The 22,029-nt window shown below is 37.1% G+C and overlaps 1 protein-coding gene across 5 annotated transcripts in view; it reads right to left on the bottom strand.

Annotated features, from left to right (window-relative positions):
* Nucleotides 1-3,111: 3,111 nt before the first annotated feature.
* AKAP11 (A-kinase anchoring protein 11) overlaps nucleotides 3,112-22,029 on the bottom strand; it is a 49,377-nt gene continuing 30,459 nt past the window's right edge. For 3 of the 5 annotated variants that reach the window (XM_059143819.1, XM_059143817.1, XM_059143818.1), the window contains 5 exons: nucleotides 18,431-18,583; nucleotides 13,645-13,728; nucleotides 12,821-12,867; nucleotides 9,727-9,887; nucleotides 3,112-7,098 (listed from right to left, as the gene is read on the bottom strand). In XM_059143819.1, the coding sequence (XP_058999802.1) occupies nucleotides 6,958-7,098; nucleotides 9,727-9,887; nucleotides 12,821-12,867; nucleotides 13,645-13,728; nucleotides 18,431-18,583 (586 nt within the window). In that variant the 3' untranslated portion in view covers nucleotides 3,112-6,957. The other 2 variants (XM_059143821.1, XM_059143822.1) reach the window with 2 other exon arrangements.

Below are 22,029 nucleotides of genomic sequence, written 5' to 3'. Positions count from 1 at the left end.
TATGAGAAACTATACACCAGCAAATTTAACAATATGGAAGAAATGGATGCATTCTTAGAGACATATAAACTACCAAAACTGAACCAGAAAGAAATAGAAAATGTGAACAGACCCATAACCAGTAAGGAGATTGAAGCAGTCATCAAAAATCTCCCAAAAAACAAGAGCCCAGGGCCAGATGGCTTCTCAGGGAAATTCTACCAAACATTTAAAGAAGAATTAATATCGATTCTCCTGAAACTGTTCCAAAAAATAGAAATGGAAGGAAAACTTCCAAACTCCCCATTTTATGGGGCCAGTGTTACCTTGACCCAAAACCAGACAAAGATCCCATCAAAAAGGAGAATTACAGAGCAATATCCTTGATGAACATGGATGCAAAAATTCTCACAAAAATACTAGCCAATAGGATCCCACAGTACATTAAAAGGATTATTCGCGACCAAGTGGGATTTATTCCTGGGCCGCAAGTTTGGTTCAACATCTGCAAATCAATGTGATACATTAATAAAAGAAAGAACAAGAACCATATGATACTGTCAATAGATGCTGAAAAAACATTTGACAAAGTACAGCATCCTTTCCTGATCAAAACTCTCCACAGTGTAGGGATAGAGGGTGCATACCTCAATATCATAAAAGCCATCTATGAAACACCCATGGTAAATATCATTCTCAATAGGTAAAAACTGGGAGCTTTTCCCCTAAGTCAGGAACACAGCAGGGATGTCCACTATCACCACTGCTATTTAACATAGTTCTGCAAGTCCTAGCCTCAGCAACCAGACAACAAAAAGTAATTAAAGGCATCCAAATCAGCAAAGAATAAGTCAGACTCTCATTCTTTGCATATATGACTTTATGTGGAAAACCCAAAAGACTCCACTCTAAAACTTCCAGAACTCATACAGGAATTCAGTAAAGTATCAGGATATAAAATCAATGCACAGAAATCAGTTGCATTTCTATATACCAACAGCAAGACAGAAGAAAGAGAAACTAAGGAGTCAATCCCATTTACAATTGCACCCCAAACCATAAGATATGTAGGAATAAACCTAACCAAAGAGGCAAAAATATCTGTACTCAGAAAACTATAAAGTACTCATGAAGGAAGACCCAAAGAAATGGAAAAACGTTCCATGCTCATGAATTGGAAGAACAAATACTGTGAAAATGTCTATACTACTTGAAGCAAGCTACATATTTAATGCAATCCCTATCAAAATACCATCAATTTTTTTCAAAGAAATGAAACAAATATTATCCTAAAATTTATATGGAACCAGAAAAGACCTCAAATAGCCAGAGGAATGTTAAAAAAGAAAACCAAAGTTGGTGGCATCATAATTCCTGACTTCAAGCTCTATTACAAAGCTGTAATCATCAAGACCGTACGGTACTGGCACAAAAACAGACACATTGATCAATGGAACAGAATAGAGAGCCCAGAAATAGACCCTCAACTCTATGGTCAACTAATCTTCGACAAAGCAGGAAAGAATGTCCAGTGGAAAAAAGAGTGTCTCTTCAACAAATGGTGTTGGGAAAACTGGATAGCTACATGCAGAAGAATGAAACTGGACCATTTCCTTACACCACACACAAAAATAAGACTCCAAATGGATGAAAGTCCTCAATATGAGAAAGGAATTCATCAAAATCCTCGAGGAGAACACAGGCAAGCAACCTCTTCGACCTCAGCCACAGCAACTTCTTCCTAGAAACATTCCCAAAGGCAAGGGAAGCAAGGGCAAAAATAGAACTACTGGGACTTCATCAAGCTCAAAAGCTTTTGCACAGCAAAAGAATAATCAACAAAACCAAAAGACAGCCAACAAATGGGAGAAGATATTTGCAAATGACATATCAGATAAAGGGCTAGTATCCAAAATCTATAAAGAACTTATCAAACTCAACACCCAAAGAACAAATAATCCAATCAAGAAATGGGCAGAAGACAGGGGCACCTGGGTGGCTCAGTGGGTTAAGCCTCTGCTTTCAGCTTGGGTCATGGTCTCAGGGTCCTGAGATCGAGCCCTGCATTGAGCTCTCTGCTCAGCAGGGAACCTGCTTCTCCTTCTCTCTCTGCCTGCCTCTCTGCCTACCTGTGATCTGTCAAATAAATAAATAAAATCTTAAAAAAAAAAAATAAGCAGAAGACCCTGAAGCACAAAACCAGGTGATTACAAAACCTACAAGGAAGAAGAAAAGAATGCTACTGCCATTCCCAATGAGGGAGCTTCACACATTCATTGTTCTCACTATAAATGCAATGCTACAAAAGCTTAGTTTTTTTGTTTGTTTGTTTGTTTTGTTTTTTTACTCTTCCCCTTTTTGCACAATAGCACCAACAGCATATTCCTCCTTGGGTATGTGACTTTTCTCCATCTTTCACACTGTGAAAAATCTAAGCTGACTCTTCAAGCCCCGTCCCTCATCCTTGCTATCCCAGCTGAGACACAGATGGCAAACGATCCCAATGTGCAAAATTGTTCAAAGGCCATTTGTCACAACTTCGTGTTCCTTGAGTCCTTTTTCCTTGTGGAATTCCAGGCTAAGGCATCTTGCTTACCTTTTCTCAGCATTTTTGAATTGTTTTCTTGGTGGACTGGGATCCACCATACCCAAGCCACTTTTCCTTTATTTCCTAGTATTTTAAAAAATTTACAAAAGCTAGAATATCAGTGCCTAATTACTGGGGTTTATCTACTTAAGACAAGTCATATTCCATCAGCAATAAACAATCAGCACCTAACTGTTAAGTGCCCGATGCTACGTGGCATGACGGAGGTACAGATGCTCTCTACAGCCTCTGCAGGGAGTGCTGCATCCAGACTAGAACAATTTCCCAACATGCAACCATAATATTCTACCTGGCACTCAAATGCAAAACAGACTGGGCAGACAGCGTTTCAGGTCACTCCCATCAGCATTCAGCATTGAGAGGCACCTAAATATATAGCTAGAATCCAGCGTTTGGTTAAAAATACCTAGCTTCCCTAGTTCACGGAAACCACTTGAGAAGCACAGAGATCATCAGTTCCATTTCTATGCCTTTGTTTAGTTCAGGACAAAGTAGTTAAAAGATACTAGAGAAGGAAACCGAGGCCAGGCATCTCTTACGTTTATTGGAGAATTCTTAGTTTGGGAGAGGAAAGATCACAGACAAACAACTCATAAAAGATAAAAGAACAATTAATTGCAAATGATTACAAAGGTAATTTCTGAAATGTTTATTTTGAGCCACTGCAAAAACAAAAGTATAGTGCATCCTGGAGTTTGTATTTTGGTAAATGAACATATCAAAGGACAGAAAAGCCAAAAAAAGTTACTGTTATACAATATCATAATGTAGTAATTCTGCACAAATAAACAGCTGCAATTACTCAAAGCTGCTTTGGCTATATATATATATATATATATATATATATATATTAAACAAGAATGTGAAATTACTTTAAACACTGCACAAGTAACCAAAGTTAGCAAATCCAGTAATATTAAAACCTGGTATTAAATAGTATTCAGACATTACAACAAAAACAAAACAATGAACTTCTAGAGCTATAGTTCTACCATGTGAAAGGAATGTACATGGATGGTAAAAAAAAATAATAATAATAATAAATAAATAAAGTGACAAGAGTGACCAACACTGCACCTGCATCTTCAGAGCAGAGATACAGTAAGTGAGTAAATGCAAGTCGGGTCTTTTGCTAAAAATGGGAAAAAAATGCATTCCACTTTAGTATAATCACAGAATTCCCACTGAAGCTCTAACTGTCTTATGCTGGTGACAGATGGGCAGGGTTTTAAATGGAAATGTATTTTTCCTATACCCTGAGTGGGGATGCGTATATTTTTTAAACTGTGGAAAGTTTCTTTTGAGAAATACAGAATTTAAAGCAACATACTGATGGGAAATTGATAGTTAACCATGAAAGAATATTATTAGCTAAATAATTAACTAAGAAGACATCTTGAGTCTGGACTCCAATGATGAGTCAGGGTTAAGATTTGCATTTAGGAAATGTGCACTGATGTCAAAGCCATGTGGATAAATGATCTTTCACTTTATACATGGTACATTTAATAGGTAATTAAAGTCTCCTACCAGCAACACAAAACCCTTATTTAAGCAAAATGGAAGTATTATGAATTGAATTAACTCACATCAAATATCTGAAAGGGTAAGTGGAACATTTTTCAAAGTATAAAGATGTTATCACACGTATTCACTGAGTGAATACTCTTAAAGGTTTTATTACTCCATTAAATTCTATCAACCATCCCAATAGAGATTTTAATTTTCATCTGTGATTTATAAATGAATCATTCATTTTGTATAAATCAGGAAATACTTTCAAAATCAACATTAATAATCTCCAAAATATAAATGTATTTAAACTTGGCTTGGGAAAAGAAGAATATGAAAGAATTGCTACATTTCAGTCGAAAATAATGTTCTAAAAAAAAAAAAAAAAAAAACCCTTATCAGAGGCCTCATTCACTTTCTTTCCCAAATACTTCAAAGGTTCTGAAATTGGTAAACAGAGAATTCAACTCAATGCATAACACATCACAATATGGTAATTTCATAAGGGCCAAAATGCACAGAACGGCAAGATTACAATGTTATAATATAAATATGTCAAGGAGATTTGTAATAAAATGAGACGGGGGTGGGGGAGGGTGGTCCTCTCAACAAACCAAGCAACCAAACAGACATAAGATGTCTTTGGAATAATCACAAAGTGCCTCTGAAGAAAGTATGTTTAAACTGTCCTTGATTAAGATACTTCTCTCCATATAAGGAGCTTTACTCCCGCTTCTTTTCACATGTGCCAATACTTAATATTTTCCTCTACGCCCCTAAACTGATACAAGGGTAGAGTTCCATTAGAATTCTCACACACATGCTAACACCTAAATACTGGTCTGTCATTACATTGTGGCTACATAAAGGAACTCTGAGTCCCGCACAGCTCCAGGTAAATGCAGAGAAAACAAGGATAGGAGGAAAATCTTACTTCAAAATGATTATTACCATAAGAGATAGAAACAAAACATTTTCAAGCACAGAAAGTTTTACAAAATGAATATATTTTCACTTTAGTTTAAAAGAAATTCAGAACTCAATTTGTTGTTAATCAAATCCATACATGTATCGAAGTTACTAAACACAACTTGATAGTTATATACTTGTGAAAATTTAATCTAAACTTAATAATCCATGTTCTAATCAAAAACCCAGTTCCTAGCGTGTACAAACCCAGTCCAGTGCTGCTGCATCTCAAGTTCTGAGAAGCTAAAGACAGAAACCATTCTGGCTATATTTAGTGAATTATATATCAATATATCTATTGATCTCCTGCATTTTTCCACCTTAAAAAATACTTGAAGAAACTTTGGGAAAATTTATGTTTAAGGCTTGCTCTATTTCTTTATTTTAAATTGAGAAAAACCAAAGTTTATGCTAAAACCTTAAACTATTTATGTACTTTTGGCATTTTTCCTAAAAGGCAAATTTTACTCTCTCTTTATAAAATACATTTCTCTACCATAATGATTAATTCAAATTAATGTAAGAGCTTATTCCTTGCCCCTAGCTGGATGCTAGGTATTCTACACTTTGTGCAGCTTCCAGAACAGTCAGTGCTCAGGAAAAAAGAAAATGTAATGGAGCAAAACCAAAGTCCCCAACAAAAAGTGACTTTACTCTAGATTTATGCTAATGGAGAACCAAAAATTTACACGGACATACCCTCACATGAAAAACCAAGACAGAGTCTGGTCCTCTATTCAAGTCAACTTGTGGTTTCTAAAGACAAAGCAGTAGAAAACATGGAGCCCAAAAAACTCATGTCAGGCGACTTTACAAAATAGAGCAGATACCATTTTATTGGGGGGAAAAGGAGAGCCGGGAATCCCGGTTTTCTAGAAAAAACTTATCCTTGTTAAGCAGAGAGTTTTGTGTGTGTGTTTTTTTTCCTTCAAAAATCTGACGATGAAAATCATTACTGGGCTTCTTTAAATGTATTTCCGTATTAATATTAATTTTTAAAATTTAAAGTTTTGCACCTTTTCTTTTTTTCATTTATAGGATAAATTAGGGACCCAAAATAGTCAAAAAAAGAAATAAAAATTCTTACTGCACAATCTTTATAGACATTTTATTTTAAAGCACCTTTTAGACGTCAACAGTGGGTTTCTAACCAAGAAAACAGTAAAATAAAAAAGGGCACAAAAACCCACTAGGCAAGGTTAAAGTACTCCCTTACACACACATACACACACACAAATTTCATGCCAGATGGATTGGTAACATTAGCAAATAATGTCATTTGCTGAAAGGCTGGGGAAACTATCATTGATGGTATTTATACAAACCTAAAATACTAGTATGTTTCTAGGAAATTAAATATTTTGGGGGATTCAAAAAGCTACTGATAGCTGAGCTATGAAAATAAAATTGACTTCTAAATATAAGAGAGAAATTTTATGGCGGGGGGGGACCCATTGACCTCAAAGCTCTTTTGTCAGGTTAGTTCTCAACAGAATAGCATGTTTTGCAAAGGAGCAGAATGAGAAGTCTGGCCTTGGAGCCTCCCCTCAGCCACCTCAGTGTGGGCTGTAGCAGCACGATTTGGATACAAAAAAGAATGCTGTCAGTCAATGTTCCTGAAAACCTCAGGGTCACACCTTCCTTCATTCAAATCAATGTTCTTAGGGTCTTAACACACTACACAGGTGTAGAGAATAGTGATGAAGGTAATATCTGACAAAGATTACAAAAGTATGAACTATATACAACGTGGGATGGCTGAGTGTGCAGAAAAAGCTCTATTTCCCTCCCAGTTCACTATCAGTGTTCATATTCAAAGTTTACCCTCTGCATCTGTCACTGCTTCTTCCTCTCCCCAGAAGGTAGACTGTACCAGCTGCAGGGCTGTACTACGCGTTTTCCAAGAGCCAGTCAAACAGGGACTGGCAGCTCTCCTGGGCGCCAGGCTTCTCCCGCACTTCGTAGTACCGCAACACGGCCTGCAGGACGTCCCCCACCTTCCATCCCTTCTCTTGTAATCGTCGGGAGAGCTGGGGAGAAGGAAAGGCATGTCCCACGTTAACCAAAAACAATCTCCTGACAACAAAGTTCCATGCTTATTTTTAATATGAGAGAACTGTAATTCTCTCGTTGTCTGCAGTAAAATATTCTTTCCCAATTGTATAACAAGGTCTTCTCCCCTAAATTACCATCCCTCTGAGCAAATTAAGCATTTTTCCTTCCTGCCCCTAATAAATACAGCTCCTCCAGAGAATGACCCTTGGAATTGTTGAAAACAGAACTGCACAAACCTCCCCCACCTGAGAGTCTGTGTGGGAGTAGAGCCTCCATTTCTGCACAAAATTCTTGACCTAAATCCATCTGTCACACCCTCAATTAGGAACATCAAATAATAAAGATAATGTCCATCTTGACAGAAGGATGTGGATTTTTCCTTCCACTATATGCAATGTGGCTTTTTTCTGAAATACACACTCTGACCTCAATTGGAAATACAGCTAAGTTAAGAAATGTTGATGTTTCAACAAAAACTCACCAAAAGAGTAAATAAATATTGTGGTGATCATTTCACAATATATCCAATTATCAAATCATGTTGTATACATGAAACTAATATAATGTTATTATTTCAGTAACAACTCAATTTAAAAAAAAAGTAAATAAACAACGGTTTAAATAAGCTCCATTGTCACCAGAATCAGAACATTCTTCATTTTTTTTCTATTTAGTTCTATAAAAACTACTTTAATTTTGTAATATAAATATGCTTAGTCTTGTTAAATACAGCCTTAAAGAGATACAACTCACAGACCATACGATTCATCCATTTGAAGTGTCCTTAGTCAATGGTTTTTAGTAATAGTCACTGACCTAAATGCAACCATCACTATCATCACTGTTAGAGCATATTTGCCACGCCAAAAGGAAAGCTCTACCTGTTAGTAAACACTCCCCATTTTCCCAAACCCCTCAACTCTAGGCAATTACTAATCTACTACAGTCTCTAGAGGTTTGCCCATTTGGGCCATTTCATATAAATGTCAACATAAAACGTATGGTCTCTGGTGACATTTCTTTCTCCTAATGTGACTTCAAGATTCCTCCACGGTGTAGCACGTATGCACTTCCTTCCTTTTCAGTGACTAATAGTACTCCACTGCAAAGATAAAACCACATTCTATTTATCCAATCTAGGATGTTTCTACTTCTGGCCTACTATGAGGAATGTTGCTGTGGACATAACGTTTTCACTGCTCTTGGGTATATACCTAGGAGTGGAATTGCTAGCTTACATGATAATGCTAGGTTTAACTGGTTGAGGAATTTCCAAAATGTTTTCCTGCTTTACTTGGGGATGTGGATCTCCAGTGGTGGCACCAAGCACCATTATGCTCATGTTCACCTCTGAGCTCTTCCTTAGCCCTCAGTTTATTCAAGACTAAATGACGAAAATGTCAGCCTCCCTCCAGTGAGTGCTAACACCTTTCCTACCACCTCCTTCTCTTTGACAGCTCATTTCTTGAGGATCACTTTCTCTTATTTTCTCCTTTTGCCCCCAAACAGAAACATAAGCCAGAAAAATCCAAAAAGTCCAAGGAAATACAAACAACAAATTCCAAAAAAGAAGTTATTTTTACTGAATATCTTTTTCACATACTTCTTTCAACAGTATCTTTGAAACTCTGAACCAGGAATCAAGAAACTGGACTATTCCTTTTCTGTTATAGATAAATTTATACTGGTTATTCATTGAACTATTTTATGTCTTATAATAAAATTAATCAAAATTCTGATAAGGAAGATTCTGGGACAAAAACCTTAAGACTATAAAATGCAAATCTTTTTTTTTTTTTTAAGACTTTATTTATTTATTTGAGAGAGAAAGAGTGTGAGAGTAGTGAGGGTCGGAGAGAGAAGCACACTCCCTGCTGAGCAGGGAGCCCCATGTGGGACTCGACCCCGGAACTCCAGGATCATGACCTAAGCTGAAAGCAGTTGCTTAACCAATTGAGCCACCCAGGCGCCCCTATAAAATACAAACCTTGACCAATATAAGGTGCTTGGCACACAGTTAAGTTCTCAATAAAAACACCCTATTAGTGCATTGAATCTGAATGTTCTATTGTTAGAATCCTACAAAATATTCAAAGTAGTCCATGGTCCCTTATAAGATGCTCAAAGCCTCACTGGCTTTTGAGTATGCTAGTTTCTCCCATTGATAAGACTGGATTAACAAATAACAAAGTAAGAGGCATACTAATTACCAGGCATAATTATGAATCAAGTTTTAAAAAGATTAACTTAATCCTTTCATAGGCACACGTGCCTAGTCATCGCATCTAACTCTGAGTACTTGGAATGTGCCAGGCACTAGATCAAGCTTTTTTTTTTTTTACAGTATTATGTTTACTCCTCACAAACCTTTAAACTGCTCTATTCATTTTCACAGTGCAGATGAGGAAACTGACTAGCGAGCCCACCCAAGCTTAGACTACTAGAGTGGCGGAGCTGACGTCCGGACCCACTATGAGACTTTACCGCATAAGCACTTACCCACTCTGCTATCAAGGCGCATCTTACTAGATCAACCATGTGACACAGAACATCATATATGGTTAAACATGTCCTTACAACCACCCCATAAGGCAGGTACTTACTTGTATGAATTCCTTCTTTGCAGAGTCATGAAGGTAAAGTTCTGCCACTTCGGCCTCAGAAGCAACGAGCCACTGAAGAATAACCCTCAGCTGGGGGTCTACTGCACACGGCTCCATGTCGGTATTTGTAATGAGCAGGATCTTTCTGTCTTGCCCCAAACCTAATATTTACATTTAAACAATATACAGTGAAACTCATCAACTGAACTCTCAATACTCTGGTTTCCAAGGATAGAGAAATATTTTCCATTTCTTAAGATTCCAATCAAAGCTGGGGGGAAAAAAATCTGTCTTTTCTTATCCACACCTTAATATCAACTGAAACATTTATTTGAAAGGGCACCATAACTCTACAACACAGGAATAACATTGATCATCTAACAAGAGCACAAATACAAAACTGTATTTTGAGGCACTGAATATCAAGTACTATAAATGCATAATTTGTGTCAAATACAGTCCACAGGTAAAGAAAGAGAAAACAAAACTGTAAGGCTATGATTACAATCCAAATATAAATCTCATATAAAAATCTCAAATAAATAAATACATTAAATGGACTTGAAGCTTCTTGAACTAAGAGAAGTAACAGATTCCACAAACATTGTAAGTATTGTTCTAAGCTCTTCCTATATACAAACTCCTAGAACCCTCACACCCATCCTGTGAAGCCAGAACTACCATCATCTCCGTGTCACAGGTGAGGGACATGAGGCAGAGAGAGATCCAGAGTCTAACAATGGGGAAATGGCTGAGCCAGGTAATGAACACATGGTCTGGCTCCACGCTCTTAATCACTTCATTCTTGAGGCAAGAGAGGGGTAAAAATGTCACATGCAGCTACCCACCACCCAAAAGCCAGACCGGGGAATTTTCTGGTATACCGCTTTATAAATAAGATACTGCTCTCGAGTTTCATTTCTTTTTTTTATGAACATTCTGTTCTCAACATAAAGAAGGATGAATCCCTGTTGACTATAAAACTAATGATGTGGACCGATATCATGTGTTTAACATTCCTGCTTAATAATGGCTGAGCAAAAGGCAGAGCTGAAACAAGGAAGAGCTCTGACACACAAGAGGTGAGCAGCCGGCCTGCTGGCAGACATCATGCCAATTTGTACCAGTCATGGAAATTTGTTGGCCAATGTCTCTGATTCTTTTTTTACAACTTGCAGGGCATTCTAGACCACTACTAATCATTTTTAGGATCTGTGTTGGTCCCTAATTTTTTCGCTTAGAAAGCAGATCCACGTCATTCTCTTCAGATAAATGTACTGCCTTCTCCCCCCTCACCCCCCACTGACTCTCAATCAAAAATGGGTCTGGTGCACTATGAAACCAAACATGGTCTCTGGGCCATCTTGTAAATCCTGCAGCGGTCACAGGGTTGGAAGCCAAGTCACCCGAGACTTCTCTGAATTACTGGGTTTCTCAGTTCAGGGGACTCCTGGCTGCCTGGCCTAGGAGAGGTCACTCAACACCAGGGAAAAGGCAAGTGGCTGACCTCCTGCAACTGAAAATACAATGAAATGAGGTTTATTGTCTTAGGATTTCCATATCTCTGAATCTTTCCATAAACCTCTTATCAATCTCTCCTACTTTACCAATTCCTAATTTAACAAATTTCAAAGCTGGCCAATTTTCTATATAACAAGAGATGACTATGATCTCGAAAGTGGGGAAGTGACATGTATCTTCATACAGTTCATCTGATTTCTATCTACTCACAAAAGAAATCCTAAAGAGTCTGCTAGTGCCAAAAAAAATTTTTAAATCAATTCATATTTATATAAACTTTTATTTTCTTTTCTCTTAATTGTCCCTCAGTAAAGTCAGTTAAGTAATGACTAGTTCATTGGAGAAAATACTCACCACATGCATTTACACCATGTACAGTCTTTGGAACAACTTTGCTCACAGGTATTATTTGGAAAAGGGACACAACTTTCCTAGACAAAGTCAACACTCTTTTAGTCGACAAAAAGAAAACAAATATTACCTAGCTTATCTGTCACTCTAAGAATATTGCCCCACCCCTACTTCATATCTGATGACAAAAATCTACTTCTAGAAGTCCTATATGAAGAATGTTTACTTAAAAAAAAAAAAAAAGAAAGTCTACTTAGCAGAAATATTGGAACTAAAAAATTATCACCTTAAGTCTGAGGATTTTAACTCAGAAACCAGTATATGATTTCCCTAAATAAGAAAGGTATAATTGGCGATAAAACTCATCGGTCACTCAGGTGTTATAAAGTACATTTTGAGAAATTCATTTGGGCAATTTTCTGTTTGTCCACTTCAAAGAAATGATGGGGGAAAAAAAAGCACTAGCTCAAAAACAAAATCTCAAACAGTATGAATATTTTTAGATGCCACTCTATAGAAGTATATTATTGGTATTTACATAATAAAAAATAAGCCATCTAAATACAATGAAAATTCAGCTTCAATAGGGAAAATTTCTACATTCATGCAGACCTTCTAATATTTGAATTAAGGATTACAAAGCATGGTCCAGAACACTCTGACCAAAGGCATCTAGTATTTATATATTTGGAATTATGTTCTTCAAAAGAAGAATTAAATATTTTCTTCAAATATGTATATTTATGAGTTTAGGAACAGAAATGAGAGAGGGAAGAACCAATTTTTAAGTATCTTTTAATTTTTTTACTTACTAATTTATATAAGATCAACATTAAACACTAATTTGAGAGGTTATAAGTTTGGAAGAAAAAACTAGAACACACGCCATAATTATAATAAATTATATCTTAAAATGTAAGGGTTTTATGTTTAGAAAAAGATAATTATAGAGAGATTATCATAAATTTCCCTCTCAAATCACTGAATGATTCAGTCTTTATACCAATGGGCACTTCATTAGTTTAGCAATCAAATGGTACAAATAGTTCAACAAAGGACTTGCCGCTGGATTTACTAGTTCAACAATTTCCTGATTTGTAATGTGAATACCCTGATTGTAATAACCTGGAGCCTCAGTGATGAAAACGCACAAGGGGAAGACCCTTCTAGGAAACTGAACAAAAAAACATTCAAACACTTTGAAAAACAAACTGTCAATTACCTTCTCCATCATCCTCATGATCTTCGTCTTTATCATCTGGCCCATCACTTTTCGAATAAAGAGCAGAAGCAGTTAAAAAAAGAAAAGCTTTAATTAATAATGGTATTAAAACCAATTCTTAAAATGTGGAGAAGAATGAATGTTACAATATGATATATGATATTTAAAAAGGGAAGAGATGACAATAAAAAAAAAGGAAGCTTTGCTTCTCACACCATTTCATGTTAAAATCTGAATTGTAAATGATGCCTAGACAGGTCATCAATAACCAAGAAGTTCTACCTTACCGTGATAGAGAACGCCAAGTAATTTCATGATAAAATTTATTTTCAAATAATTTAAAGCTAAAATATTCTACTAGTTTAATTTTGGATAACACAGCATGTGAATTATCATAGAATGCCATAAATAATTATTTATTAATTCCTCTACTGATGCCATGCACATATTTTTAATGCAGTAAAAATACATTTTTCCTACTCTCCTTATATATGAAATAAAATTACATATAAAAACAACAACAAAAACCAGAAATCCTGTAGGAAGCAAGCTCTTTTTAATGAGATAATAATTGGTAGGATGAAAAATAGCAAGCAGAGCAATACATGCATAGATGGAACATATTTTGCAATTAGAGGTCAGTCTTGTCTCAGCATAATTGAAGTTTTTGATTAGATGTAAATTATCGAGCAGAATCATGTCCAAACATAGGAGAAAAGCAGATTGATACATATTGGCACTGTAACCCACGTTCTTTTAAGAATATGACATCATGCATTAGTGTGAAAGACTCATCAGTTTTTAAGTTTCTGGACTGGACCAACCTGTCTGATGTTGGAAAGGATAAATTGTCCTCATACAAATCTCCTTCTAAACCAAGACTGCTCCAGCTACTGCTGTTACCATTACTGCCAGAAGAAGAAAAGAACAGAGCTGAACCAGAAAATGAATAGTAAAGAAGTCCTCGGTTTATCCTTGGAACAGCTTCTGTTGGTGATAAGTGGGAGGCTGGGAAGCTGCCCAGCAGAGTGGGGCATCCGCAGAGGTAGAGAGACCGTCACTGCTACTGGCGGCTTCGGACATTTAGGAGTTTGCTTACTTGACCTCCATAGATCAGGAAAACTATTCTCAATTTATATTTATTTTACATATGAACACAACAGAATGACTTTTAGGACAGTAAATGAATGCGTGAAGTAAGAAGTTTCAATGATTAACATCTATGGCAAATCTTGGGATATCATTTGTAAAAAGGCAATATTCTTCAGTTTGGGTAAAATTTTTAAAAAGACCACAGGTTAACATTTCTCTCAGCTCTTTAGACAACGCAAACACTGATGGGTTTGGGAGTGGGAATGAAATGACAGGCAGCAAAACATAGTCCCAAATAGACCTTTTCTAACTACTTGGAGAAAAGATGTTTTATGATTTCAAAATACTCTTATTATGTCAATTACTTTCATTTCATACATTAGTAGGCGGCAAATAACATATATTTTCTTCAGAATATTGAGTAACCAAGGCTTAACATATCTGTCTGGTGGGCCAGTCACTAATGCCACACAGATACCTTCTTAAAGTACCGAATCAAAAGAAGAAAGCAACTATATTCTAAAACTGCGGCAAAGCAGGAAGAAACAAAAAGCGACTATGTTCGGAAACAAAACTAAACTTAAATTTTCAGACTATAACCTAAACATGCAATTTAAAATTCTAGTCATTAAAATAATTAGTAGGCACATTAGTTTGCAGTGATAAGCAGCTTATATTTCCCCCACATTAGGCTAGGCAATTATAAAAATTAATATGTACATAAACCAAAATTCTGGTTCTAAAAACTGAATTAACACAAAATCATCTTCTGTGCATCAGTAAATGTTGACAGGGTTACAAAAAAAGGATGATTATTTTAAAAGTTCTGGAGTTTCCAAGCAATTTCAATAATTTACATATCTGTATTTCCTCTGGCACTAGCAAGCTGTCACAAACTACACTTGGTTAGAAAAATTAAAACTGAGGAGTGACTTTTCAACCTACATTCCAACAAATATAGCTCTATTATAAAACCATGAAAACAGCCAGAGTTTTGCCTATATAGCCTGCTATCAGATGGATCAAAGATGGGAAAACATAGAAATACAGAATGGTCAGACAGCTGTGAGCCAAACAGAAAGGAAAAACCGAGGCTCTCAAACATTGCATTTATCTTTATTAACAGAACCCTTATTAATAAAATAATTTTCTAAGCAGAGAAAAATATTACAAAATTAAAATTCTAACCCATACGCTGACAACAATAATGATTCCTTTTAATTAATCATCAAAATCTATCAAGTTTAGGTGAAAATGCAAAGAAATAACGCCTAAAAAACGTGAAGACAAAAGATTCAAACTCCCTCCCTTAACCTCATCCCCCCCCACTTCCTTTTGTCCCTCAAAATGGGTCAGATTTCAAGTCAGTTATTTATAAAACGTCACCACTAACTAGGGTGCCCATATAATTCCTCATTTAGCCAGGACACTTTCGGAAATGAAAAAAGTCACCATTAATTACACCAGAGCAGCAGAAGCAAATCCGGACTGTTCCAGGCAAACTGGGAAGTACAATCATCCTCCTCATCCTCCATTAACCAGACATAAAATAACTTAATTTCTTCACTTACCAGTGTTCCTATTTTATTCTTTTTTTTTTTTCCTATTTCATTCTTGAACACTGCCTTGCTTCCATCATTTTCTTTTAAATCTTTTCCTATTTCCTATCTATGTATTTTCCACCTTTTTCTATTTCCTAGGTCTAGAGCAGGTGTACCTCAAGCCAGTGGGGGTCAAAGGCTAGGACTCTTTTTTTTTTTTTTTTTTAGATTTTATATAAGTAGGCAGAGAGGCAGGCAGGGAGAGAGGGGGAAGTAAGCTCCCTGCTGAGCAGAGAGCCTGATGTAGGGCTCAATCCCAGGACCCTGAGATCATGACCTGAGCCGAAGGCAGAGGCTTAACCCACTGAGCCACCCAGGCATCCCAAAGGCTAAGTAAGACTCTTTATCATGGTTTTCAGTCACATGAAGACTACTATCGATTTTGACATATCTCGTAAATATTATCTCAAAAATTCTGTAAACCTGGTCTCATCTCTTACCTAATCTACTACATAACTTCTAAAAAATTCACAGACGGCTTGAAATACTTGAGATACGCATACACAGACCAAGTCTCTTTCAGATCAAATAACTATACACTCTTCATAAACACCTGTGAAACTCTGAAATTATTATTTCTTTTTTAACTGCTGCCCCCTACTAAACTTCTCACTTGGGAGTTAAAAACACATGAAGTGTCCAAACCACTGAAGTCCTTTATCTCTTATCTGATCTCTGTACCAGAAAATTACAGTTCCTACAGCAGATGTCATCAAAAGACAAAACATGTGCAGCCATGTATCTTACGTGTGGTTGCTGAAGCACCTGCATTAAAATCATCTGAGATTCTTGGGACCTCCAGTGACCTACTGAATCTTAATCTCTCTTAATCTTAATCCCTCTAGAAACTGTATGTTCAACAAGCATACCACCAACCTTGGATAAGTCCTACTCTTTTTCTTTGTGCTTGAACCTCCATAACCACATAGCATAATCATTCTTATTAATTACTGTGTTCAATTAGTACAGGTGTTTTTCTGACAAAATGCTGTGAAGCCAAGTTATTCCCCAACCTGAATTCAGTTAATTTTCTGAACCAAATGCATTTATCCATGTTAAACATGTTAAACATAATTCTTTTAGTCTCCGCCTGATTTGGTCTTTTTGAAACTTAGTTCTGTTAATGAGATGATCTTTTCATCTCTGTTTTAAGTCATTCACAATAAAGAGCACAGAAGCCCCTACTTATCTGCAGAGGATGCATTCCAAGGCCCACAGTGGATGCCTGGAAACCATGGATAGTACCGAAACCTACATATACTATGTTTTTCTCTTTACATACATACCTATGATGAAGTTTAATTTATAAATTAGGCACTAGTAAGAGGTTAACAATAAAAACTAATAATAAAAGAGCAATTATAACATTATACTGTAATACAAGTTATGTGAATGTGGTCGGTCTCTCTTAAAGTATCTTCTTGTATGTACTTACCATCCTTGTGATGATGTGAGATGATAAAATGCCTATATGATGAGATGAAGTGAGGGGAATGACACAGGCCCAGTGACATAGTGCTGGGCAACAAGTGCCCTTCTGACAACACGTCAGAAGGAGGGTCATCTGCTTCTGGACCTCGACTGACCATGGGTAACTGAAACCACAGAAAGCAAAACCGCAGATGGGGTGGGCGGGGCAGGGGGATTACTTCTTCTCTGTTACTAATAAAATGCTAAAGAGGACAGAACCAAGGACACAGTCATCCAATCAAACAACATTTTCCACAGAGCTGTTCAACTGGCTACAGGCCCCTTAATGCCACCCACCATGAACCCTGGTTCACCCATTTTAACACCAGGATTTCCTAAACAGCAATGTCAACCCTTACTGAAATTCTAGAAACCTGTGTTTCTCCAAGACGAGAGAAGAATTTAAGTGTTAACATTCTATGGAAAGGGCCAAAAGATGTTTGTGATATCACCCCTACTTCCCACTACCAGTTTTAAAGACGGTCTTTGGACCCAGATTTTAAGATGTATTGATGGTTTACATATAGCATTTTAAGAAACTATGACAAAATAGATGTTTTATAAAACATTAATACTACTAGTTAATCTAAACATCAGACAAAATGCTCTGAGATGATGTGCTCTAACAGGTGAAAACCCATTTTCTTACATCCTCCTCTTGGTAAGTCATTTCCAAGGGTTCTGTTCTACTGAAGCCTCACAGGGTCCTTTCCAGAGCCTGAAACTAAGAAGCCTTTCCTCTCCCTAGACTCAGCCCTGGATGGCATTTATTATTTCCAATTATCAATTAATGTGGATAAAAATTTATGGCATTTTATAATTTAGTCAGGAATGCCTTTAGAGAGTTAAGAATATGAGACAAATATATCAGAATAAAATATGCGGAGGCTGGTATTATAAACAAAATAAACTAAGACAAGTTATAGATGAGGTAAGTGCCTTCTGCTGTACCAAACCGTATCTTTATAAGGAATTTATATATTTTCAGTCATTCAAATATGAATGCTCCAGGTCATTTTGTTCCTGAATAGCAGGGTAAGTGAGAAATCCTTCCCAAAAAAGATATTACTTTCACTAATAACAAAAAAATTACACGATCATTTAGATACCTTTTAAAGATCACTGTCTTTTTTCTCACCCTCTAAAGAAAAGAGGTACCCTCTTTAAAAAGTGAGAAATACAAAAGTCCAGGAAAATCCTAAGGGTAAAAAATCAAATGTATGCAATATTTTTCATATCAACTACTGGCACACCTGAAGAAGCTTAGCTTGGTTAATCATTGTACCTGATAAATGTGAAAAACCATTAGAACCACATTATGGAGAATAAAATACATTCCACAAATAATGAAAGATTTTCAGATTCATGATTTTTAAACACCCAGTCTAAATTTACTTCTGAGGTCTGAGGACCTGAACTATGCAATCACATGCACAATTTTAGTTACCTTTCACTTAGGTGATGAAAACTGCTACTTTCATCCTGATGCTCATCTTCGAAACTTAAATTGGACCAGCTGCCAGTGCTATCTTCACCAATACTGAGATTCATCTGCTGGCTGCCAAAAGACTCAGTTGACTGAAACTCTATTTCTTTTGGACTGAAGAGAAGGAAAAAAAAAAAAAAAGAAGGAAGAGAGGGAGGGAGGGCAAAAAGGAAAAAAAAAATCAATCCAAAGTCATCAGATTCTGAATTCTAAGACTATCACTTTGATGATAAAGATTACAAAAACAAGAATTGACATTCACAGCCACACCCGTGGCCCATCCAACCCTTCGTGTCTGCTAATAATGAGACTTTGAAGGAAAGTACACTACTTTCCAAGTCAACTGAGCTGTATCAATTACAGATCCATCCCAAATGCTCTATTTTCTAAATTCTCTTTAAAGCAATTCATAGTTTCAACTGGGACCACTACAGAAGAGCACAAATTGCTGTTTATCACCTACTTTGTAAGACAGTACTTTAATCTGTACTGAGAGGAAGCTCCTTCTGGCTTTAAGAACAAAATCAGTAGTTCAAAGAATTCTAGTACTGTCAATCAGGCCTAGAGTCAAACTAGCCAAAACCTCTTTAAGATTTTGAGCATAGGATCATAACCCTTATTTTTTTCTCAATGAAAAAGAGACATTTATATTTTTATTCCATCTTCACAAGAAAGGACAGTCACTATTCAATTACTATAACTGTCCCTCTGTATTTAATTCTCGACATTGCAGTTTAAAATACTTTCAAAGATGAAGAGTAAAAATGTTAGCCTTGTGATCAAAATCTTCTAGCGGCTCACACCAATCAGAGTGAGGGTTCAAATCCTTTTAACATAATCTGCTGATATGATACCTTCTCCTCGTCTCCATCGTGTCCCACCTATTACTCTCCCCAGTCTACTCATTGCAGCCACGCCTGCCACTGTGCGCCTTCCCCAACACACAGGATCCTACCCCTTTGCCTGGAACTCTCCGCCCCAATTCCCATGTGACTTATTCATCTTTGGCTTTCGCTCAAACATTATTTTGTCAGTGTTGCTTCCCCCTCTACCTATTCAAAACTGTAAACCATCCCCACCTGCTCCCCCTACCCCCACCCTCCCCCCACACCTCCCATATTTGCTTCAGTTTTCCTCCAAAGCACTTAGCTCTGAGTGGTGGCACACACGGCTATTTTACTTGTCTTATTCTACCATAAGCTCCAGAGAACATATATTTTTTATTATTTTACTTATTTCTGTATCCCCAGTGCCCAGAATAAGTCCTGAACTGCCCTACCCCTCTCTGGGGCTATCCTCATTTTATATTTAAGATACAGCAACCAGAATTATCCTGGACAGGCACATTATAGTTTTGAGCCGTAACAGAGCTCAACTTTGTTCTTTTAATAATGTTTATCACTTTCTGGAATGTGCTGAAATCTAATGGTTTTTTGGCTGAAATGACCCACTAGATGAGGTCCAGAGAAGAGTTTTAATGACTGCTGGGTTATTCTGGCTCAGAATACAGTTCAGATGTTTGCTCTGCTAAAAATAAACTCCCATATAATTCCCCATTTGACACTCACATACCACCCACATACCACCCTTCTGTACATTACAGCTTTGTAAAATATTTATGGTTATTTTCATGAATCAAACATTTACAAGAAAGGGGACGCCAAATGAAACCCTTAAAAATAATCCATCTGAACAAATCCCTCTAAAGCCTGAAAGGCAAACCATTTAAACTTCAGAAATAGAAAATGGGAAACAGGACCCTGCGCGAACTAGAGCCAGCTCTTCATAATCAGCATTTACGGAACCCTACACAATTGTTAAGAAGAGAAATGGGAAAAGAACTACAAAGTAATATTCTACTGGCCTTGGTAGAAAGTTGGACCAGAACAGCACTAGCTTGTAGGAATACTTGAGGCCTACTTACTCACCCAAGGGATTAAGAAGAAAAAGTGAAAATATGGAGCTTCAATAACACCGGCATGAGCCAGGCCTGGGAGGGATATCTTAGAGAGTCTAATCCAGGGGAGAGTCTCTTTTCCTCCCAGGGCCTTAGGGGAGGCACAGGGAGAAAAAGTTAAAATAGCCTGAGGCCAGTTCTGCTTGAAGAAGGTTGCTTCAGCTATGGAAAGGCCTAGTTTACTAGCACTTATTCATTCATGTATTTACTTACCACTTATTATATGTCTACCATCATATTAAGAACTGACAGGGAGTTGTGACAAAGAAAATACAGGTCTGCAAATGTTTACTATATAAAGGGTCAAACAGGGGTGCCTGGGTGGCTCAGTTGGTTAAGCAGCTGCCTTTGGCTCATGTCATGATCCCAGAGTCCTAGGATCGAGTCCTGCATTGGGCTTCTTGCTTAATGGGGAGTCTGCTTCTTCCTCTGTGTCTCTTCCCTCTCATGCTCTCTCTCACTCTCTGTCAAATAAATAAATAAAATCTTTTAAAAAAGGGGGGGGGGCAAAGAGAAAACAGGCATTGTTGGCCATGTCTCTACTTCAGCTACTCACCTCTGCCATTAAAGCATAAAAGCAGCCATAGACAATACATCAATGAATGAGCACAGCTGTGTTCCAATATAACTTTATTTATGAACATTAATATTTGAATTTCATATAATTTTCACATGTCACAAAATAGTATTCTTTTGATTTATCAACCACTGAGGAAATGTAAAAACCATTCTTAGCTCATGGACAATAAAAAACAAACCAACAGAGGCCAGATTTGGCCTGTGGGTTATAGTCTGCCAACCCCTGCTCTAGGAGAAAGAAGGCTACACAATTAGAGCAAAAAGAGACCTCCTTTGGTTCACCAGAAACATTACAAGAGGATACCATGGAACAACTGGCCTCCAGAGTCCTGGCCAAACTCCATCTCCTTATTTTAAGATGGCTAAGAAGAGAGGCAGTCCTTGCCACGGCTTTGACAAAAGCTACTAAAAAATCTGAGGAATCCTGTGACTCTGTTAAATTCCACCTCAACTCTAGGAACTTTCTCTGTCCAGTGGAACTAACAAAATCCTACAAACTAACAACACAAGTTGGTTCTGATGCTTTCCAGGGGGGAAAAACAGTTAAACTAAGGTGTTGGTTGGAATCCCCGAGCGCAAGGCACAGCTACTGAAGAACAGGACATTGGGAGACCATCGGAAAGAACTTGGACTGGAACGCATCAAGAGAAGTGACAGCAGTCATGGAAATCTTTGGAGAATTTTTAAAGCTTTCCTCCTCACAGCAGTTTGGTTAAATTATGCTCTTTATAAGAAAACTTACCTTTGTGAAGGGAAAGAAAACACCATAACAAAAAAATTTTAATCTCAGAGCAGTTAATGATCACGGTTAACACTCTACATTTGCCATCTACAACTCTCTGGTGTTTCTTCAGTCCAGCTTTACTTACTTCCCAGCTCTGCGAACGGGGGCAATACGACTATCCTCCCTAAGCCTCCTCTTCTAGTTCAGGAAATGGTTACCGCCTTCCCTCAAAGGGCTGTTGGGGGGATAATGAGACAATAGAGATGGAGAGTAACGTATGGGATATGAAACCCCACACAA

This window comes from Mustela lutreola, chromosome 13 (genome assembly GCF_030435805.1).
Source record: "Mustela lutreola isolate mMusLut2 chromosome 13, mMusLut2.pri, whole genome shotgun sequence".
Lineage (NCBI taxonomy): Eukaryota > Metazoa > Chordata > Mammalia > Carnivora > Mustelidae > Mustela > Mustela lutreola.
The sequence above is the reverse complement of the archived record's forward strand: the minus strand, read 5'-3'. Positions and strand labels throughout refer to the sequence as shown.